The 15,781-nt window shown below is 42.4% G+C and overlaps 2 protein-coding genes across 2 annotated transcripts in view; one reads left to right on the top strand and one right to left on the bottom strand.

Annotated features, from left to right (window-relative positions):
- Positions 1 to 448: 448 nt before the first annotated feature.
- LOC121014190 (procathepsin L-like) lies at positions 449 to 4,571 on the top strand. Its single transcript, XM_040450251.1, has 8 exons — positions 449 to 617; positions 926 to 1,061; positions 1,358 to 1,480; positions 1,582 to 1,728; positions 1,909 to 2,133; positions 2,818 to 2,980; positions 3,605 to 3,722; positions 4,198 to 4,571. The coding sequence occupies exons 2-8, from the start codon at positions 936 to 938 to the stop codon at positions 4,295 to 4,297; spliced, it is 1,002 nt and encodes a 333-aa protein (XP_040306185.1). The 5' UTR covers positions 449 to 617; positions 926 to 935; the 3' UTR covers positions 4,298 to 4,571.
- A 4,159-nt stretch (positions 4,572 to 8,730) lies between these two features.
- FBP2 (fructose-bisphosphatase 2) overlaps positions 8,731 to 15,781 on the bottom strand; it is a 29,580-nt gene continuing 22,529 nt past the window's right edge. The window contains exons 6-7 of the mRNA XM_040450250.1: positions 10,615 to 10,734; positions 8,731 to 9,149 (exon numbers count right to left, since the gene is read on the bottom strand). Of these exons, the coding sequence (XP_040306184.1) occupies positions 8,955 to 9,149; positions 10,615 to 10,734 (315 nt within the window). The 3' untranslated portion in view covers positions 8,731 to 8,954. The remainder of the gene's footprint in view (positions 9,150 to 10,614; positions 10,735 to 15,781) is intronic.

Raw genomic sequence — 15,781 nt, 5'->3', positions numbered from 1 at the left:
GTTCTTCCATAACCCAGGGGCATCCCATCCTGACACAGTGATAACACCTCCCCCTGTGGGCTCTGCATCCTCCGCCAGCCCTCCGGGAGATTTTAACCCAAAACGCTAGAACTAAAGGACAGGAAGGGTGACTCTGAAAACCCACTTGGGGCTCCCTGCGAGGTTCTTTACGTGAAACACCTGCCAACACATAAATTCGTGGTAATTAGTTGACCCGGGTCCCCAGGGAGACGCCGGACCCCTCCACGGGGCTGTCACTGGTCCCCCGGCTCACCTCCCCCGGGGCCACTGAAGCAGGTATGGCCTCCTCTCTGGGACAATTGATCCAGGCAACTTAATCCCGGGGCGCGCAGAGCTCCAGGGCACAGAGGCCCCGCCCACAGGCTGGCTCAGCCACTCGCAGCCTGAGCAAGGCGAGCAGGGCGGGGCTGGCCTGGCCGAATCCTAGGTCTTAAACGGGCGGCTGCGGGCCCAGTGCAGGGCCTTCTGGACCCCCCGACCTGCACCTGTGACTGAGATTGCTCAGCTGCACCTACCACAGCTGGTCTGCCCCCGCCAAACCCGAGCAGGGGGGCCATCCGAGGAACCAGCGAGGCCACCTGCCTTGAGGGTCGGAGGTTCGTGGCTCCCAGGAGGCGCTGTCCCCGGGCCTGACCTCTCCTTACGCGGCAGCCTGAGCCTCCGACGCCGCGCTGCGAGGCCCTCCCCTCCCTGCGCCAAGATCTAAATCCCTTGCAAAGTGGGAGGCGGGTCTCAGGGAGGGGAGCAGGGCAGCAGGCCCCCAGCACATCCCACATCCTCAGGCTTCCTTCCCAGCCCTGTGCAAACACTCGGGAGGATAAATTCAATTCCACCTTAGTGGCTCTAACATCTCAGAAGAAAGGAGGATGGCTTGGTCTAATTAGAAACTCATTTCCCTTTCTAGGTTTTGAAGCATGCATCCTTCTCTCTTCCTGGTTGCCCTTTGCTTGGGAATAGCCTCAGCTGCTCCGCAACTCAACCAGAGCTTAGATGAACTATGGTCCCAGTGGAAAGCAACACACGGGAAGCTATATGGCATGGTTGGTAACATTTAAGCTGCACAGAGGGACCCCCGCAGAGAACAGTCTGTGCTGGTGGGAGTTCGTAGCAGGGAGTAGCTTCTTGAGGCCGCTCTTACCAAGGCAGTAAGCGGGGCACCTTGACTGTACACAACTTGGGCATATGTCCTGCTGTGTGATTGCTGGAGAACAGCTCGCAGAAGCATCAGGCCATCCCTGGCTGTGGTTTATCCTAATGTCTGTGAGCACACCCGCTTGGTGCAGGTGAGTTGGTTTTAAATAGAAATAAAGATGATGAATTATATGTTTGTCTCCAGGATGAAGAAGGATGGAGGAGAGAGGTGTGGGAGAAGAATATGAAAATGATCAGACAGCACAATTGGGAACACAGCCAAGGGAAACACAGCTTCACGGTGGCAATGAATGGCTTTGGTGACATGGTGAGTGTGGCATGGATTGCTGACTTTTTGTGCTTCCTCTCCCCAATACTTTACCAAAAAATCTCATGCTTGTCAAACATTGTATTCCCTTTTCCTTGAAGACCAATGAAGAATTCAAGCAGGTGATGAATGGCCTTCAAATGCAGAAGCACAAGAAGGGGAAAGTGTTCCAAGCCCCTCTCTTTGCTAAGATCCCTTCATCTGTGGACTGGAGAGAGAAAGGCTATGTAACTCCCGTGAAGGATCAGGTGGGACAATGTTCAGCAGGTCCCTCTCAAGAGTAAAGGCTAAAGGAATCAGTATCCTTGCTATGGTAGACTGAGAAACAATGTGCAGTTCGCCATGTTTTAAGAGTTTTCAAATCTGTGGGCTGTTGTCAAATCTTGATATTTGTTCTGTAGACTGAGAGCTTTATGATTTGTTATCAGGGTCCGTGTGGTTCTTGTTGGGCTTTTAGTGCAACTGGTGCTCTTGAAGGACAGATGTTCCGGAAAACTGGCCAACTTGTTTCACTGAGTGAGCAGAACCTGGTGGACTGCTCTCAGGCTGAAGGCAATGAGGGCTGCCATGGTGGCCTAATGGATAATGCCTTCCAGTATGTTAAGGACAACGGAGGCCTGGACTCAGAGGAATCCTATCCATATCATGCACAGGTAAGTGGAGCTCTTTACCTGTCATTCCAGTTCTGTTTTTTAGAGTTAAATACATTTGAAGAAAACAGATACCACATTTAATATGTGCATTTCATTTTTAACTTTTATTTATTTTTGAGAAAGAGAGAGAGAGAGAGTGGAGGAGGGGCAGAGAGAGAAGGAGACACAGAATCTGAAGCAGGCTCCAGGCTCTGAGCTCTCAGCACAGAACCCAATGCGGGGCTCGAACTCACGAATCACGAGGTCATGACCCGAGCTGAAGTCAAACGCTTTAACCGCTTAACCGACTAAGCCACCCAGGCATCGCTTAATATGAATATGCACATTTTAAATTGTAGACTCTAGATCTGCAAACTGTCAGATCTGTCATTAAATTGTATCGGCCGGGCACATTTCTCTGCTTAGATCGTTACCATATAGCTGTTCCTATTTCTATGTTATGTGGTGATATACATACCGTTCTATATATATTGCAAATTTCTTCAGAGCAACAAAATTCTTATGGACAGGTAGACTGAGAGTGTCTCATTAAATACACAGCAGCGAATATTTCCATTTCAAAACAACCAATAGCATTTCAGCGTTAACAAACCTGACTTGGAAATCTTTTACCTGTAAGCTGTCTTGAAGTCATGTTCCCAGTGGATGGTAGTAATCAAGTCTTTTCCCCTTCACCTTTGAAAGGATGAATCCTGCAAATACAAGCCCCAGGATTCTGCTGCCAATGACACTGGCTTCTTTGACATCCCTCAGCAGGAGAAGGTCCTCATGGTGGCTGTAGCAACCAAGGGTCCCATCTCTGTTGGTATAGATGCAAGCCATTTTACCTTCCAGTTCTATCATGAAGGTAAGCTCTATGTAGAAATTTAGGCAGAAAAATGGGGAAACCACCATAAGGTACAGCAAGATTGACTCTTTGTTATGTAGAATTTTGGAGGGTGTAGATTTAACATCATTCTGTACATGTAATTTTTGTGCCTGTTGTTTGTTTGACATGACTTGAACCACATCCCCACAATTTTAAGTACGCCATAAATATATTTAAATGGCTATATAGTTCAATTGGCATACTTTAATTTACTTTTTTCTAATTGTTAGACTATGAAACATTCCAAAGAATTTTACCACTGTTGTTGAGATTGGACAGAATCCCTTGGCTCAAGTAATTTAGTGTTCTGTGCTGTTTCCTTAAGCTGACATCCTAAAAGTCAAATCACAAGGTTTCAATGAGTGCTCTTTTAAGACTCTTGACAGGTTGTTTTATGCTTCTTGCCAAATTGTCTTTCTGCCGGTACTAGATGAGAACCTCAATCCCTAGCCTAGCTCAGAAAAGATCTGCTTTTAACTCTTATCTGGTGTTATGTCATTTCGCTGAAGGTTGAAATGCCTCCCTTACTCTGGTTGATAGGCTGGGTTGCTATCACATGTCACATGGGAATCTTCACCCTAGCATTGAGTTTCACTTTTCCAGGCATTTATTATGATCCAGACTGCAGCAGTGAAGACCTGGACCATGGTGTTCTGGTGATTGGCTATGGCACTGAAATAGGACAGTCGATAAACAAAACATATTGGATTGTCAAAAACAGGTATAAGAAGCCAAAAATACTTATCTTTAAAATTGAAAAGGGAATCCTTTCCGAAATCAGTGTTTGGAGGCGTGTTCTCAAACCCTTGAGCACACTTCTGAAATCACAGAAGTCTTTACCCTACGTAGGGGAAACACAGACATATTCATTTCATGACAACATGAAGACACTGTCTCAAGCTTGCTGAGGTAGTGCTATAGTTTTGTTACCACTGCATTTCTAAATTGGAAATTTTTCGTTATTTCAGAAACACATCTGATCCCAAGTGCTTTGGGGTCTCTCATTTTGCAGTCTGTGAAAGGTCTGGGGATAGAATTATGTGCTGGGTTAGAATCCAATCATGAACAAGAATGGCCTCTCCTGATTCTTCCTGAGTCTGCTGTAGCCTCTGGTGCACTGCTCAGTATCGGGTATTGTTGTTCATAAAGATAAATGTGTTTGTTTGTAATAAATGGCAAACCCTGTCTTCTTTCAGCTGGGGTGCAAATTGGGGCATAGATGGCTACATAAAGATGGCCAAAGACCGGAAAAACCACTGTGGAATCGCCACCATGGCCAGCTTTCCTGTTGTATGAGATGATCTCTGTAGAAGGCCTTGATTGGGAACAGAATACTACAAAGAAGAATTTTATCTTACAACTGACCACACCTTATTGTGTGAAACAAAACACTTGGAGCTCGAACTTGTGATTTGATTCTGTGACATTTTATACCAGTAAAATGTCACTTCTTTAAATACTGCTTTGAACAGCTTTGTATGATTGATTTTCCTAATAACTTCTGAATTTTTATATTTTGTACTGATGTATAAAGTTTTACCTTTTAAAATAAAACCATTTCGAAGTAGAAGTGGGGTCAGTTTTCAATATATTAACTTTCTGTAGAATAAGGCTGTTAAATAACAAAAACTCAACCAAGTAAATTATAAAGAGTTAATTGGTTCAATGAAGGATTTATGGTTCATGAAGGATTCATGAAGGATTTATGAATCAGGCAGCTTCTCATCTATCTAGCAAGTAGAAGACAGCTCCAAGAGCTACAGAAAAAGAAAGGTTTGTAAAGGTAGAGAGGGAACAGAAAAAAGGAAATTATTAGCAAAGAATCTTATTTTAGGCAAGATCACTTTCCTAAGAAGACAAAGAGTCTGTTGATGTATTTCCTAGTGCTGACCAAGACATTCCCATTACTGGTTAAAGGTTATATTTCAGTGGGAAGGGAGTTGAAACTGCAGTTAGGTTAGATATTGAGTCTTCATTTGCTGATTTGCTTCATTTACCTAAGTGCTACCACCCACATTGGGCCTGTAGCTCAAAAGACCTAACAATGTGCCCATGGTCCACTAGGAGAATGCTGGGTGGAGTCTGGCTCTTGTAGTTGTCAATAGGCACATGTCATGGCAGCTGCGCTTTGGCTGTGTCTGTCCCAACCCTTGAATGGAGCAAATAGGAAATACTTTTGAGGGCAGGAGGCAAAACTAGTGGAAGATGAGAGTTATTTAGGAATTGTGTCTGCACAGAGATGTGTTCAGTGCTGACTTCCAGCCTCCAGTGATCAGGATGTTCTCTTGCTGGAAACTTTCTCAGGGGAGAAGACCTTTCTCAGGGAAATTTTATGACCTGCTTCTGGAAAGGGGATGTCAGAGATCCCTTCCTGCATCTATCTGCTGCTTCTCAAGTGCCTTCATCTCAAAATAACCAATATGCCACCGTGGCTTATTTTGGAGTAGCGTGTCCTGAACCCCTACCTCCTTATTGGGTCATTTGAAAGTCTTAGGAGCAAAACTGAGGTCTCCAAGGGAAGAAGGAATTCGGCCTCAAGACTGTGGCATAGGGTGTGTGTCTGTGTGTCTGTGTCTGTCTGTTTGTGTCAGGGCAGGAAGGCTTAAATCCTATTGGTTGTGTTTCTCTGGAGAACCCAGACTGGTACACAGACCCATCTTATAGACCCACCCACCATGTCCTGCTTTCCTGCATATCTTTCTCATACCTTTTCCCCTTCTTTGCAAATAATAATAATAATGATGATAGAAGGTGGTTAGATTTCATTACAGGAAGTGAATACAGAGAGTAAAGATGGTGTTGTCATCAGGTTAGGTGGAGCAAAAGGGCTTAGCATGGTGCCAATATATTTATTTCTTTCCACGTTTGTCTATTGTGATGTCCCTTGAACTAGGGAAGGGATTTATTTCCATGTTCATAAAAGCTGGAGCGGGTGTCTAAGTAATTCGCAACTTTCTCAAATCACTGAAGAGCTTTCCACAGTCAACCATCTCCCTACTGCTGGACACTTCGATCCTTCCCATCTTTTTGCTCTTACAGACAATATGTAACTTTAGAAAGGCTCATCTAGGTTTCCCTGCTGACCCCACAGGTCAGAGGGCCTGCTTATCTAAACTTCTCAACGTCCACAGAGCTGCCACATTGCCGTCCCGTGGCCGTCCTGTGATCTGTCTCTCCAGCAGGCAGAAGAGGGCCGTGTCTCAGCACCTGAGGACATCTGAAAGGATCAGTCACTGCTGTTTATTGTGCATCTGCTAAGTGAGAACAGATGGGCCATGTTCTTCTCATTTCCTGATCCTTAGGGAGTCTCACCATCTTCCCACTAGTTTATAGACTATTTGTATTTTTCTCTTCACAAACTGCAGTTTTATATCCCCAGTTTTTCTCTCCCGGGGGGGGGGTGGTTTATCTTTTTTCTCTTAATATGTATGATCCTTAATGTGCCTTTTATTACCTGTCACAAACATTTTCTCCTGCACTTTGGAGTGACTTAACTTTGTGTGGGGGATGTTGTTAAATCGCATCTCTTTCCTTTATACATTTTTCTTGCTGTCTTTTGGTCCCGTTTAGGGTCATAAATATATCCCTTTCATACTTCCGTTTTTTATGTTTAATTCTGGAATCCATCTGTAATACGTTTTTGCGAATCCACTTCTATTTTTTTCCCAGACGACTAGCTAATTATTCACCATTCTCTTCCCACTGATTTGAAACAGCATGCCTTCTTCTTATTTTTAAAAAACATCTATTAAAATAATCATATGGCTTTTCTCCTTGTGTTAGTGGCTCTGCCTTCCAGTTGCTGAAGCCCATTTGCCCAGAGTACAATGCAAACCAGTGAATAGTCCCACCTTCCCCAAGTGGGGCCAGACCCATAAAGAGTACTTTGGGAAATGCTAGAGAATGGAAAGCAAACCAAGGGGCGCCTGGGTGGCTGAGTTGGTTAAGTGTCCAATGTCGGCACAGGTTATGATCTCATGGCTCGTGGGTTCGAGCCCCACATTGGGCTCTGTGCTGACAGCTCAGAGCCTGGAGTCTGCTTCGGATTCTGTCTACAACTCTCTCTGCCCCTTCCTCTCTCTCTCTCTTACTCTCTCTCTCAAAAATAAATATTATTTTTTTAGAAAATGGAAAGAACACCTGGATTCCCCCTGAGACAAGCCCAAACATTTAACCTGGGAAGGCAATCAGGAGAGAATGAGAAACCAAGAAGAAAGGGATCCTCAGATCACTTAGACCAGAGATCCCACCAATAATTCTTCTGTCCCCTGCCTATGGAAGGACAGTCACTCAGGCACCATTCCACCAATTCCCTCCAATCTTTGATATGTGGCCTCTGAGAATGGACTGGGGGAGTCCCAAGCTCTTCCCAGCTCCTTGTTTCAGGATTTCACTTACAGGGACCCATGGTCTCAGCCTGAAGAAGGAGGCGTATGAATCGTGCATGGATCGTCTGAGCGTCTGCCACACTTATCAAAGCAACACACACCATGACCGAAGGTGCTGTCTCTCACCTCTGTTTCCAGCAAAACCTTCTCCTCATGGCTGTGCAGTCTTTAGACCAAGTGCTGTACACTCACCAAATCAAAGTATTCCTAAGAGATTTTGAAGTGAAGACTTCAGTTGGGATCTTTGAGATATACATTTCAGATGAAGTCTATAATAAAGTAGCCCATTGCTTAAAATCAGAATGTTTCTTTAAAAAAGAAAATTGATGTGTCCTTTGGAGAGGCTGAAAGCATTTCAATTACATATTAAAATTTTGCCACTATTGTTACTGCTGCCAAGCCATATTTAGCTGAGGAACAACGCTGAGTCCTGAATTATACACATGCTGACATCTGCACTGGGTTGTATGAACCACCCACCCAAAGCCACAGTGAGAAAGGAGAGCCTTGCTTCCGCCCATGGCTCCTCCTAGTCCCCACCTCCCCACCACCATTGCCTAATGCATTACTTTAGTGGATTTTCTAATGTTGAGTCACTCTTGAATCCCTGGGTTAAGCCTGATGTTGTCCTGATGCACCTTTTTTTTAAGTACTTCTGGACTTGATTTGTCAATATTTCATTAAGGATTTTTGTCCTCTGGGTCCATATACATATATAGTAATTCTTGTGAGAACAAGCTGAGGTTCCTGATGTATATGCCACCCCAATCCCAATGCTGACATAATTTTGAAAAATGATTGATATTTAACTATGCACTCTGGTCAGGCCCTAGGATAAATTAAAATCTTCTCCCCAAAATGAAAATTCAAAGTTAAGGGGTTGAGAAAAGTAGGTATTAATTTTTAAATCTTAACTCTGTTTCATATGTGGCTTAGTCAACAGGTGACCACACCTTTCTGTTTAAACAATTATTGGTCATCCAAATCATTGCTCCCAAAAAAGGCTCAATCTGAAGCTTCAGAATTTAATAGACATAAGATTTCTAACTCAAAACTTATCCAAAGTAAGACAAAAGCTCTTCCGTAACTGCCAGCCATTTAAGTACATGTAAATATACATTTAAATATAGAATATATATTAAATACGTCTATCTCTTTCACAAGAAAGGAAATGAATCACTACAGGATAATACATTAGGTTCAAATTATAAGCCAACCAAGACAAATTCTTAGCTAATCTCTGGACTTTTTGCCGCAAGTCGGTAGTTGCCAATTCCCTGGCTGGCAGACTTATAACTATATCTCTACTAGCTGCCGTCCATGAAAGAAGACAAATCAAAGTTGTTCTTTTTACATGTGGGTTTTTATTTTGAGCCCTTTACACTGAGCACAGAACCGCCTCTAGCGTCTGGATCTGTGACAAGCAGTTCACTGCTGTTCTTCTGGATGTGACTCAGGAGCTTTGCCTTTTGTTACTCATCACCATTGTTTCCACTTATCGTTCATTTAGGGCCCTTAATAGAAGGGACAAGGCAAAGAGAAGACAGCTTGCAGGGTCAAACCCACTACCTGCCTGCCTGGATTTTCTGTACACAGGTGAGGTATTCCTGCACATCATCCGGGGACCCTAGAATGAGGGGAACTCGTTGGTGAATGGACTCTGGCTTCACATCCAGCACAGGCTGGGTGCCTGTGGTCGCCATGCCTCCCGCCTGCTCTATGATGTAGGACACGGGATTGCACTCGTACAGGAGCCGGAGCTGTGGAGAAACAGAGTTAGGTGGACAAGCTTGGCAAGCTACCAAAAGTCCCATGCCACACCCCTAAAGCTCAGTGAAGGAATTACAACTGCTGAACTTCTGTCTCATTAGCATGAGCACACTGGGCACCCCAGCAGAGTGGGCTTCCTGAGGTCAGGGCCCTCCAGAAGGCTGGGTGCATCAGACGTTGTTCATCATCACATCTTTGGGGCACTGTTGGTCAGTATCTACCCATCTTGTGACCTTTGTGTTCATAGGAGACCTGTCTCCTTGTCTGGAAGTATGAGATCTAGATACTAGTTTCTTACAGTTTGGCAATGAAGCAAATTGACACTGAGGCCTGGTCAGGAGCCTCTGTACATGAGGCCTTATGACTAGGAAGGAGTCCCGCTTGGTTGGGATGGGAGGCCACCTGGAGAATACTAGGTAGCCTCTCAGGATAACCTCAGTGTCCAAGATCATATGGAGGAATTCCACATCTCAAGCATCAACTTGACAAGGTAGGTTGCTAGTATTTAAATGGTCTTTTCTCTTAGCCCCCGAGACTGAATTAACTTCTACTGCTTGCACTCCAATAGTACATCCCTCTTCATATATTTGTCACACTGAGCTCTGTTTAGTAACTGCCTTCCTCCTTATATGCTCACCCTTGAAGGCAGGAACAGAGTCTGTCTTGGTTGGTCATTGGCTTTGAATCCGGCATTCCAATAATTCAAATTGCACACACTGGGAGACATATATACATGTGGCTAGTTGTTGCTGTGCCCCAAGAATACAGTAGACCTGTGTTTTGATGTGTCTACTTACCTATGATTTCTGTGATTGGCTAAAAAACAGACACGTTTCCATGGGAGGGTCTATTCAAGACAGATGCACTTGGATCATAAGATTCCCACCTAATAATACAAGTATTTTGGGGTTTGTGTCATAAAGTAGCAGTAAGATCTTCCAGGAGCTACCTTTGTAGAAATATTGAATAAGTTCTGACCAGTTCTTATTCTAGAGTTTGGGAACTCTCTAGGGGCTTCATAGGTAGACTTCAGGTGATCTGTGAACCCCCTAAAGATGTATGTAGTGTGTATGTTTATGTGCATTTTTTTTCTGGAAAGTGAGTCCTTACTCTTCATTAGATTTTTAAAGGATCCTTAATCTAGAATCAGGTGGTGCTGAAGCTACAGGTCAGGCACAATATGTAGAAAGTGGTAGATGAACACAGTTGACTCATGGTGAGTTACGGGCATGAGGAAAAGGGGAAGTGAAGGCCAGTGAAAATTGCCAACAACAACAATTTTCATCTCTCCCACAGCCTCAAATTCATTAATGGGAAATAGCCCTCATTTCTCTTCCACATGCCCACTCACAAATGGACGTGAAAAGGACAGAGCAGTAACTTAAAAGCAGACATGAAGAGAAAGGGAACTCCAACTGGCTTACTGATCAGAGCCAGTGGACAAAAGAGAATTACCTTGCCTTTAGGACTTTTCTGGTTCGCTGGGTATAGGAAGATCCCTCCATACACCAGGGTGCGGTGCACATCAGCCACCATGGAGCCCACGTATCTGGCCCCATAGGGAGCACTGCCATCCTAAAAGGCAGAGAGAGGAGATAAGATGCTCATCTGAATTAGATACTCCATTACCCAGGTATCCTGGTTTAGGAAGTTTGCAACGCACGGGAAATTAACTATTAAAGGCTTCTAAGGAAAGAGGGAGACCCCAAAAGCATTTAGGCTTGGATTAGACAGCAAGAGAAATTCACCCAACAAAACAAATTGAAATGCAATAAAAACAGGCACTGTAGGTGATTCCAAACCCTGAGTATTAGATACAATGCAAAATCTGCAATATGCTCTCCTAGGTAACAACATGAGTAGCCATGCTCAGAAATCTTGTATAAACTCAGCTCAATAAATAATTTTCAGGGGCACCTGGGCGGCTCAGTCAGTTAAGTGTCCAAATCTTGATTTTGGCTCAAGTCATTATCTACGGTTTATTAGACTGAGCCCCATGCTAACATGGGGCCTGCTTGGGATTTTCTCTCTCTCTCTCTCTCTGTCTCTCAAAATAAATAAATAAACATTAAAACAATTTTTTTTCAGCATCTTCTTTATGCCAGGCACCAGGCTGGGCCCCAAGGAGGCCAAAATTGGGAAGACAGTCCCAAGGAAATCACCAACTAAAGGGGGAGACTAGCATATATAAATGAATAAAAATAAATGAATTTACAATTCAATGGTAAGAAGATGAATAATCCAATGTTACAAAAAAACGAAAAGCTTACCTTATACCATATGACAAATTAACTCAAAGTGGATAGATGACCTAAACATAAGAACTAAAACTCTAAAACTCTTAGAAAATATCAAGACTTTTGGGGGAAGAGACTTGAAAGAAATGGTATTAAAATTATCTGCCAAAGTAAACCTGAACATTTATGAAAATGAAGAACAAGAGAAACATATGTATCTCTACCAAATCTAAGAACATATAGTGAAATAACAATGCTTACATATTCAAAGAAGAAATGCAAACACCAAACAGTAGATCAGAATAGAGCATGGTCCTGGGTCTAAAGATAGACAAGAAATTCATTTATGGTAAACATGACCTTCCAATCAACATGGAAGAGCACTATATAGAGAGCAGCACTGGGCTAGCTGCTTAGAAAACAGGTGTGTAAGACTCCTACCCTCATTCTTGACAACCAAATTACTTCAAGATGGAGAGACACTTAAAAGGAGAAACTCACAAATAATTTAGAATAAGGCTGTCCAATGAAATTCTCTGTGATGATGAAAATGCTTTTTATTACCACTGTTCAACATGGCAGCCCCTGACCACATGTGGCTGTTGAGCTCTGGCAATGAGACTAGTATAGATGAAAATGGAATTTTACATGTTATTTAATGGTAGTTAATTTAAATTTAAATAGCCATATGTGGGTAGTAGCTATGTATTGGACAGCACAGAAGAAGGAAACATGAGTACATTAATTTATAATTTGGTACACAAAATCCATTAGATATAACAAAAAATAAATATATAGAAAAGACCCTGAATAGCCAAAGCAATCTTGAAAAAGAAAACCAAAGCAGGGGGCATCACAATCCCAGACTTCAAGCTATACTACAAAGCTGTAACCATCAAGAAAGTATGGTACTGGCACAAGAACAGACACTCAGATCGATGGAACAGAACAGAGAACCCAGAAATGGACCCACAAATGTGTGGCCAACTGATCTTGGACAAAGCAGGAAAGAATATCCAACAGAATAAAGACAGTCTCTTCAGCAAATGGTGCTGGGAAAACTGGACAGCGACATGCAGAAGAATGAACCTGGACCACTTTGTTACACCATACACAAAAATAAACTCAAAATGGATAAAAGATCTCAATGTAAGACAGGAAGCCATCAAAATCCTCGAGGAGAAAGCAGGCAAAAACCTCTTTGATCTTGCCCGAAGCAACTTCTTACTCAACACATCTCCGGAGGCAAGGGAAACAAAAGCAAAATGAACTACTGGGACCTCATCAAAATAAAAAGCTTCTGCACAGCGAAGGAAACAATCAGCAAAACTAAAAGGCAACTGACAGAATGGGAGAAGATATTTGCAGATGACATATCAGATAAAGGGTCAGTATCCAAAATCTATAAAGAACTTATCAAACTCAACACCCGAAAAACAAATAATCCAGTGAAGAAATGGGCAAAAGACATGAATAGACAATTCTCCAAAGAAGACATCCAGATGGCCAACTGACACATGAAAAAATGCTCAACATCACTCATCATCAGGGAAATACAAATCAAAACCACAATGAAATGCCACCTTACACCTGTCAGAATGGCTAACATTAACAACTCAGGCAACAACAGATATTGGTGAGGATGCGGAGAAAGAGGATCTCTTTTGCATTGTTGGTGGCAATGCAAGCTGGTGCAGCCACTCTGGAAAATAGTATGGACGTTCCTCAAAAAACTAACAATAGAACTACCCTACACCCAGCAATTGCACTACCAGGCATTTATCCATGGGATACAGGGGTGCTGTTTCGAAGGGACACATGCACCCCCATGTTTATAACAGCACTATCAACAATAGCCAAAGTATGGAAAGAGCCCAAATGTCCATTAACGGATGAATGGATAAAGAAAACGTGGTATATATATATACAATGGAGTATCACTCAGCAATCAAAAAGAATGAAATCTTGCCATTTGCAACTATGTGGATGGAAGTGGAGGGTATTATGCTAAGTGAAATTAGCCAGAGAAGGACAAATATCATATGACTTCACTCATATGAGGACTTTAAGAGACAAAACAGATGAACCTAAGGGAAGGGAAACAAAAATAATATAAAAACAGGGAGGGGTATAAAACATAAGAGACTCATAAATATGGAGAACAAACTCAGGGTTACTGGAGGGATTGTGGGAGGGGGGATGGGCTAAATGGGTAAGGAGCACTAAGGAATCTACTCCTGAAATCAATCACTATATGATAAATAATTTTGATGTAAATTTTAAAAAATAATCAATAAATAAAATAAAAAATAAATAAATATAACATGAAATTGTAAGCATCTCTATAGGATCAAAAGTTGAAAGTCCCGATATATTTCTAATATGAATAACACACAAAGGCTATTTTCTTTCATTTACTAAGAGCTTATACAAAGCAACAAGAAAAAGATAAATAATACTAATTAAATATTTGAAAAGATAGAAATAGGCAATTTACCAAGACAAAAGTAGATGCTCAATAAATACAAGGAAACATGTATGACATAAATCATAATTAATTACACACTAGTCAAGCCACAAGGTTCATTGTTTACCATCAGATGGACAGAAAGTTTTAAAGATTCACCATATCTAGCACCATCAGGGATGCAGGGAAACGGGTACTCTTTCATATGGCACCAGAGACTAAATCGATGCAACTTTTGTGGAAGAGTATTTGATAACATTAACATGTTAAGTGCTCATATACTTTGATCCAGTAACCCCAGTAAGCAATGTGCTGTGCACATCTACTTGCACGAGGTTACGAGTGTACACATTTGGGCATCTCCATTGCAGCTCTGGGTCTCCTGGTGGAAAATCAGAGGCAAGCAAAGCTTTTCTCCATAAGGAATTAGCTCATTCTGTCCTCTCAACACAAGGCTGGGCAGCCTCTTCAGTCAATGCCACAAATCTGCCTGTGCTTGTGTAGAACAATCTTCAAGTCATGAAAGAGAAAATCAGGTGAGACTAATATGCTCTACCTGATCTGCTGAAGGGGAGGAGGGGTAGATATGGAGATGGGTGTGCATAATCCCTCCTGCCATCCCAGCTCAAAGAATAGAAGCAACACTGAACAGTGGTCATCCCTGGAAAGAACAACTTGGCTGCGGGTATGGGAGGGGGGAGACTTTTGCTTTTAATTTTGTATATTTCTGTAAGTTTTACATTTCCTCATCTTAGATCACATTTTAAAATTGAAGTAAAATTCACATCAGATAAAATTAACAACTTTAAAGTGCATAATTCAGTGGTATTTAGTACACATTCATAATGTTGTGCAACAATGACTGTCAGGTTACAGAACATTTCCATCACCCAAAGGAAAACCCTACACCCATTAAGTAGTCCCTGCCATCCCCTCCCTCAGCCCCTGGCAACCACTAATCTGACTATACATTAACCTTGTCCTTGCATCTGGCTCCTTCTGCTCAGCATAAATGTTTCTGAGATTCACCCATGCTATGGTATGCAACAGTACTTCACTCCTTTTTGTGACTGAATAATATTACCGTGTATGGATGTACCATCACTTATTCTTCCATTCTTCAGTTGATGGACATTGAATTGTTTCCACCTTTGGTTATTATAAATAACGTTGCTATGAACATTTGTGTATAAGGTGGGGCTGTGTGTGTGTGTTTAAATACCTGTTTTCAGTTATCCAGGGTATATATATAAGAGCACAATTGTTGGGTCAAACCGCAATTCTATGTTTAACTTTTGAGATATATTACTTTTTAAATTTTGTTAACAAGAATAGAAATCAGAGTTTCAGTCAAGTAGAAACATTGCAAACTATTTATTGCCTTCTTCTTTGGACCTTTCTTTTTTGTTTTTGTTTTTGTTTTGTTTTTAATTTTTATTTCTTTATTTGGGGGGGCATGAATGAGAGAGGGGCAGAGAGAGAGAGAATCCCACGAGGAGCAGAGAGAGAAAGAGAGCAGGAGAGAGAAAAAAATCCCATGCTGACAGCACAGAGCCCAAAGCGGGGCTTGAGCTCACCTGATGAGGGGCTGTAGCTCATGAGATCATGACCTGAGATGAAGTTGGATGCTTAACTGACTGAGCCACTCAGGTAACCCTGCGCCTTCCTTTATTTAAAAATAGTAAAAAGTACTTAATAAAATAAAGCAACAGCTTCAAGCCGACGCCCATCAGGCCAACCTCTCCTGCGTTCATCTCTGCCCCTCTCTCTTCACAGAGAATTTTTGAGGAAGGGGGCACAGATTATTTTCCCTAATTTTCTTTTAATTTCTTTAAGGGATCACTGCAAACCTCCACAACAGCCAGGAGGATGCCCCCCACCCTGTTGAGTGTATTCCCATTTGTCCAAAGTCAAAATT

This window comes from Herpailurus yagouaroundi, unplaced genomic scaffold (genome assembly GCF_014898765.1).
Source record: "Herpailurus yagouaroundi ecotype Mexico unplaced genomic scaffold, PumYag 201, whole genome shotgun sequence".
In the NCBI taxonomy this organism is placed as follows: domain Eukaryota; kingdom Metazoa; phylum Chordata; class Mammalia; order Carnivora; family Felidae; genus Herpailurus; species Herpailurus yagouaroundi.
This window is presented reverse-complemented; position numbering and strand designations above follow the sequence as displayed.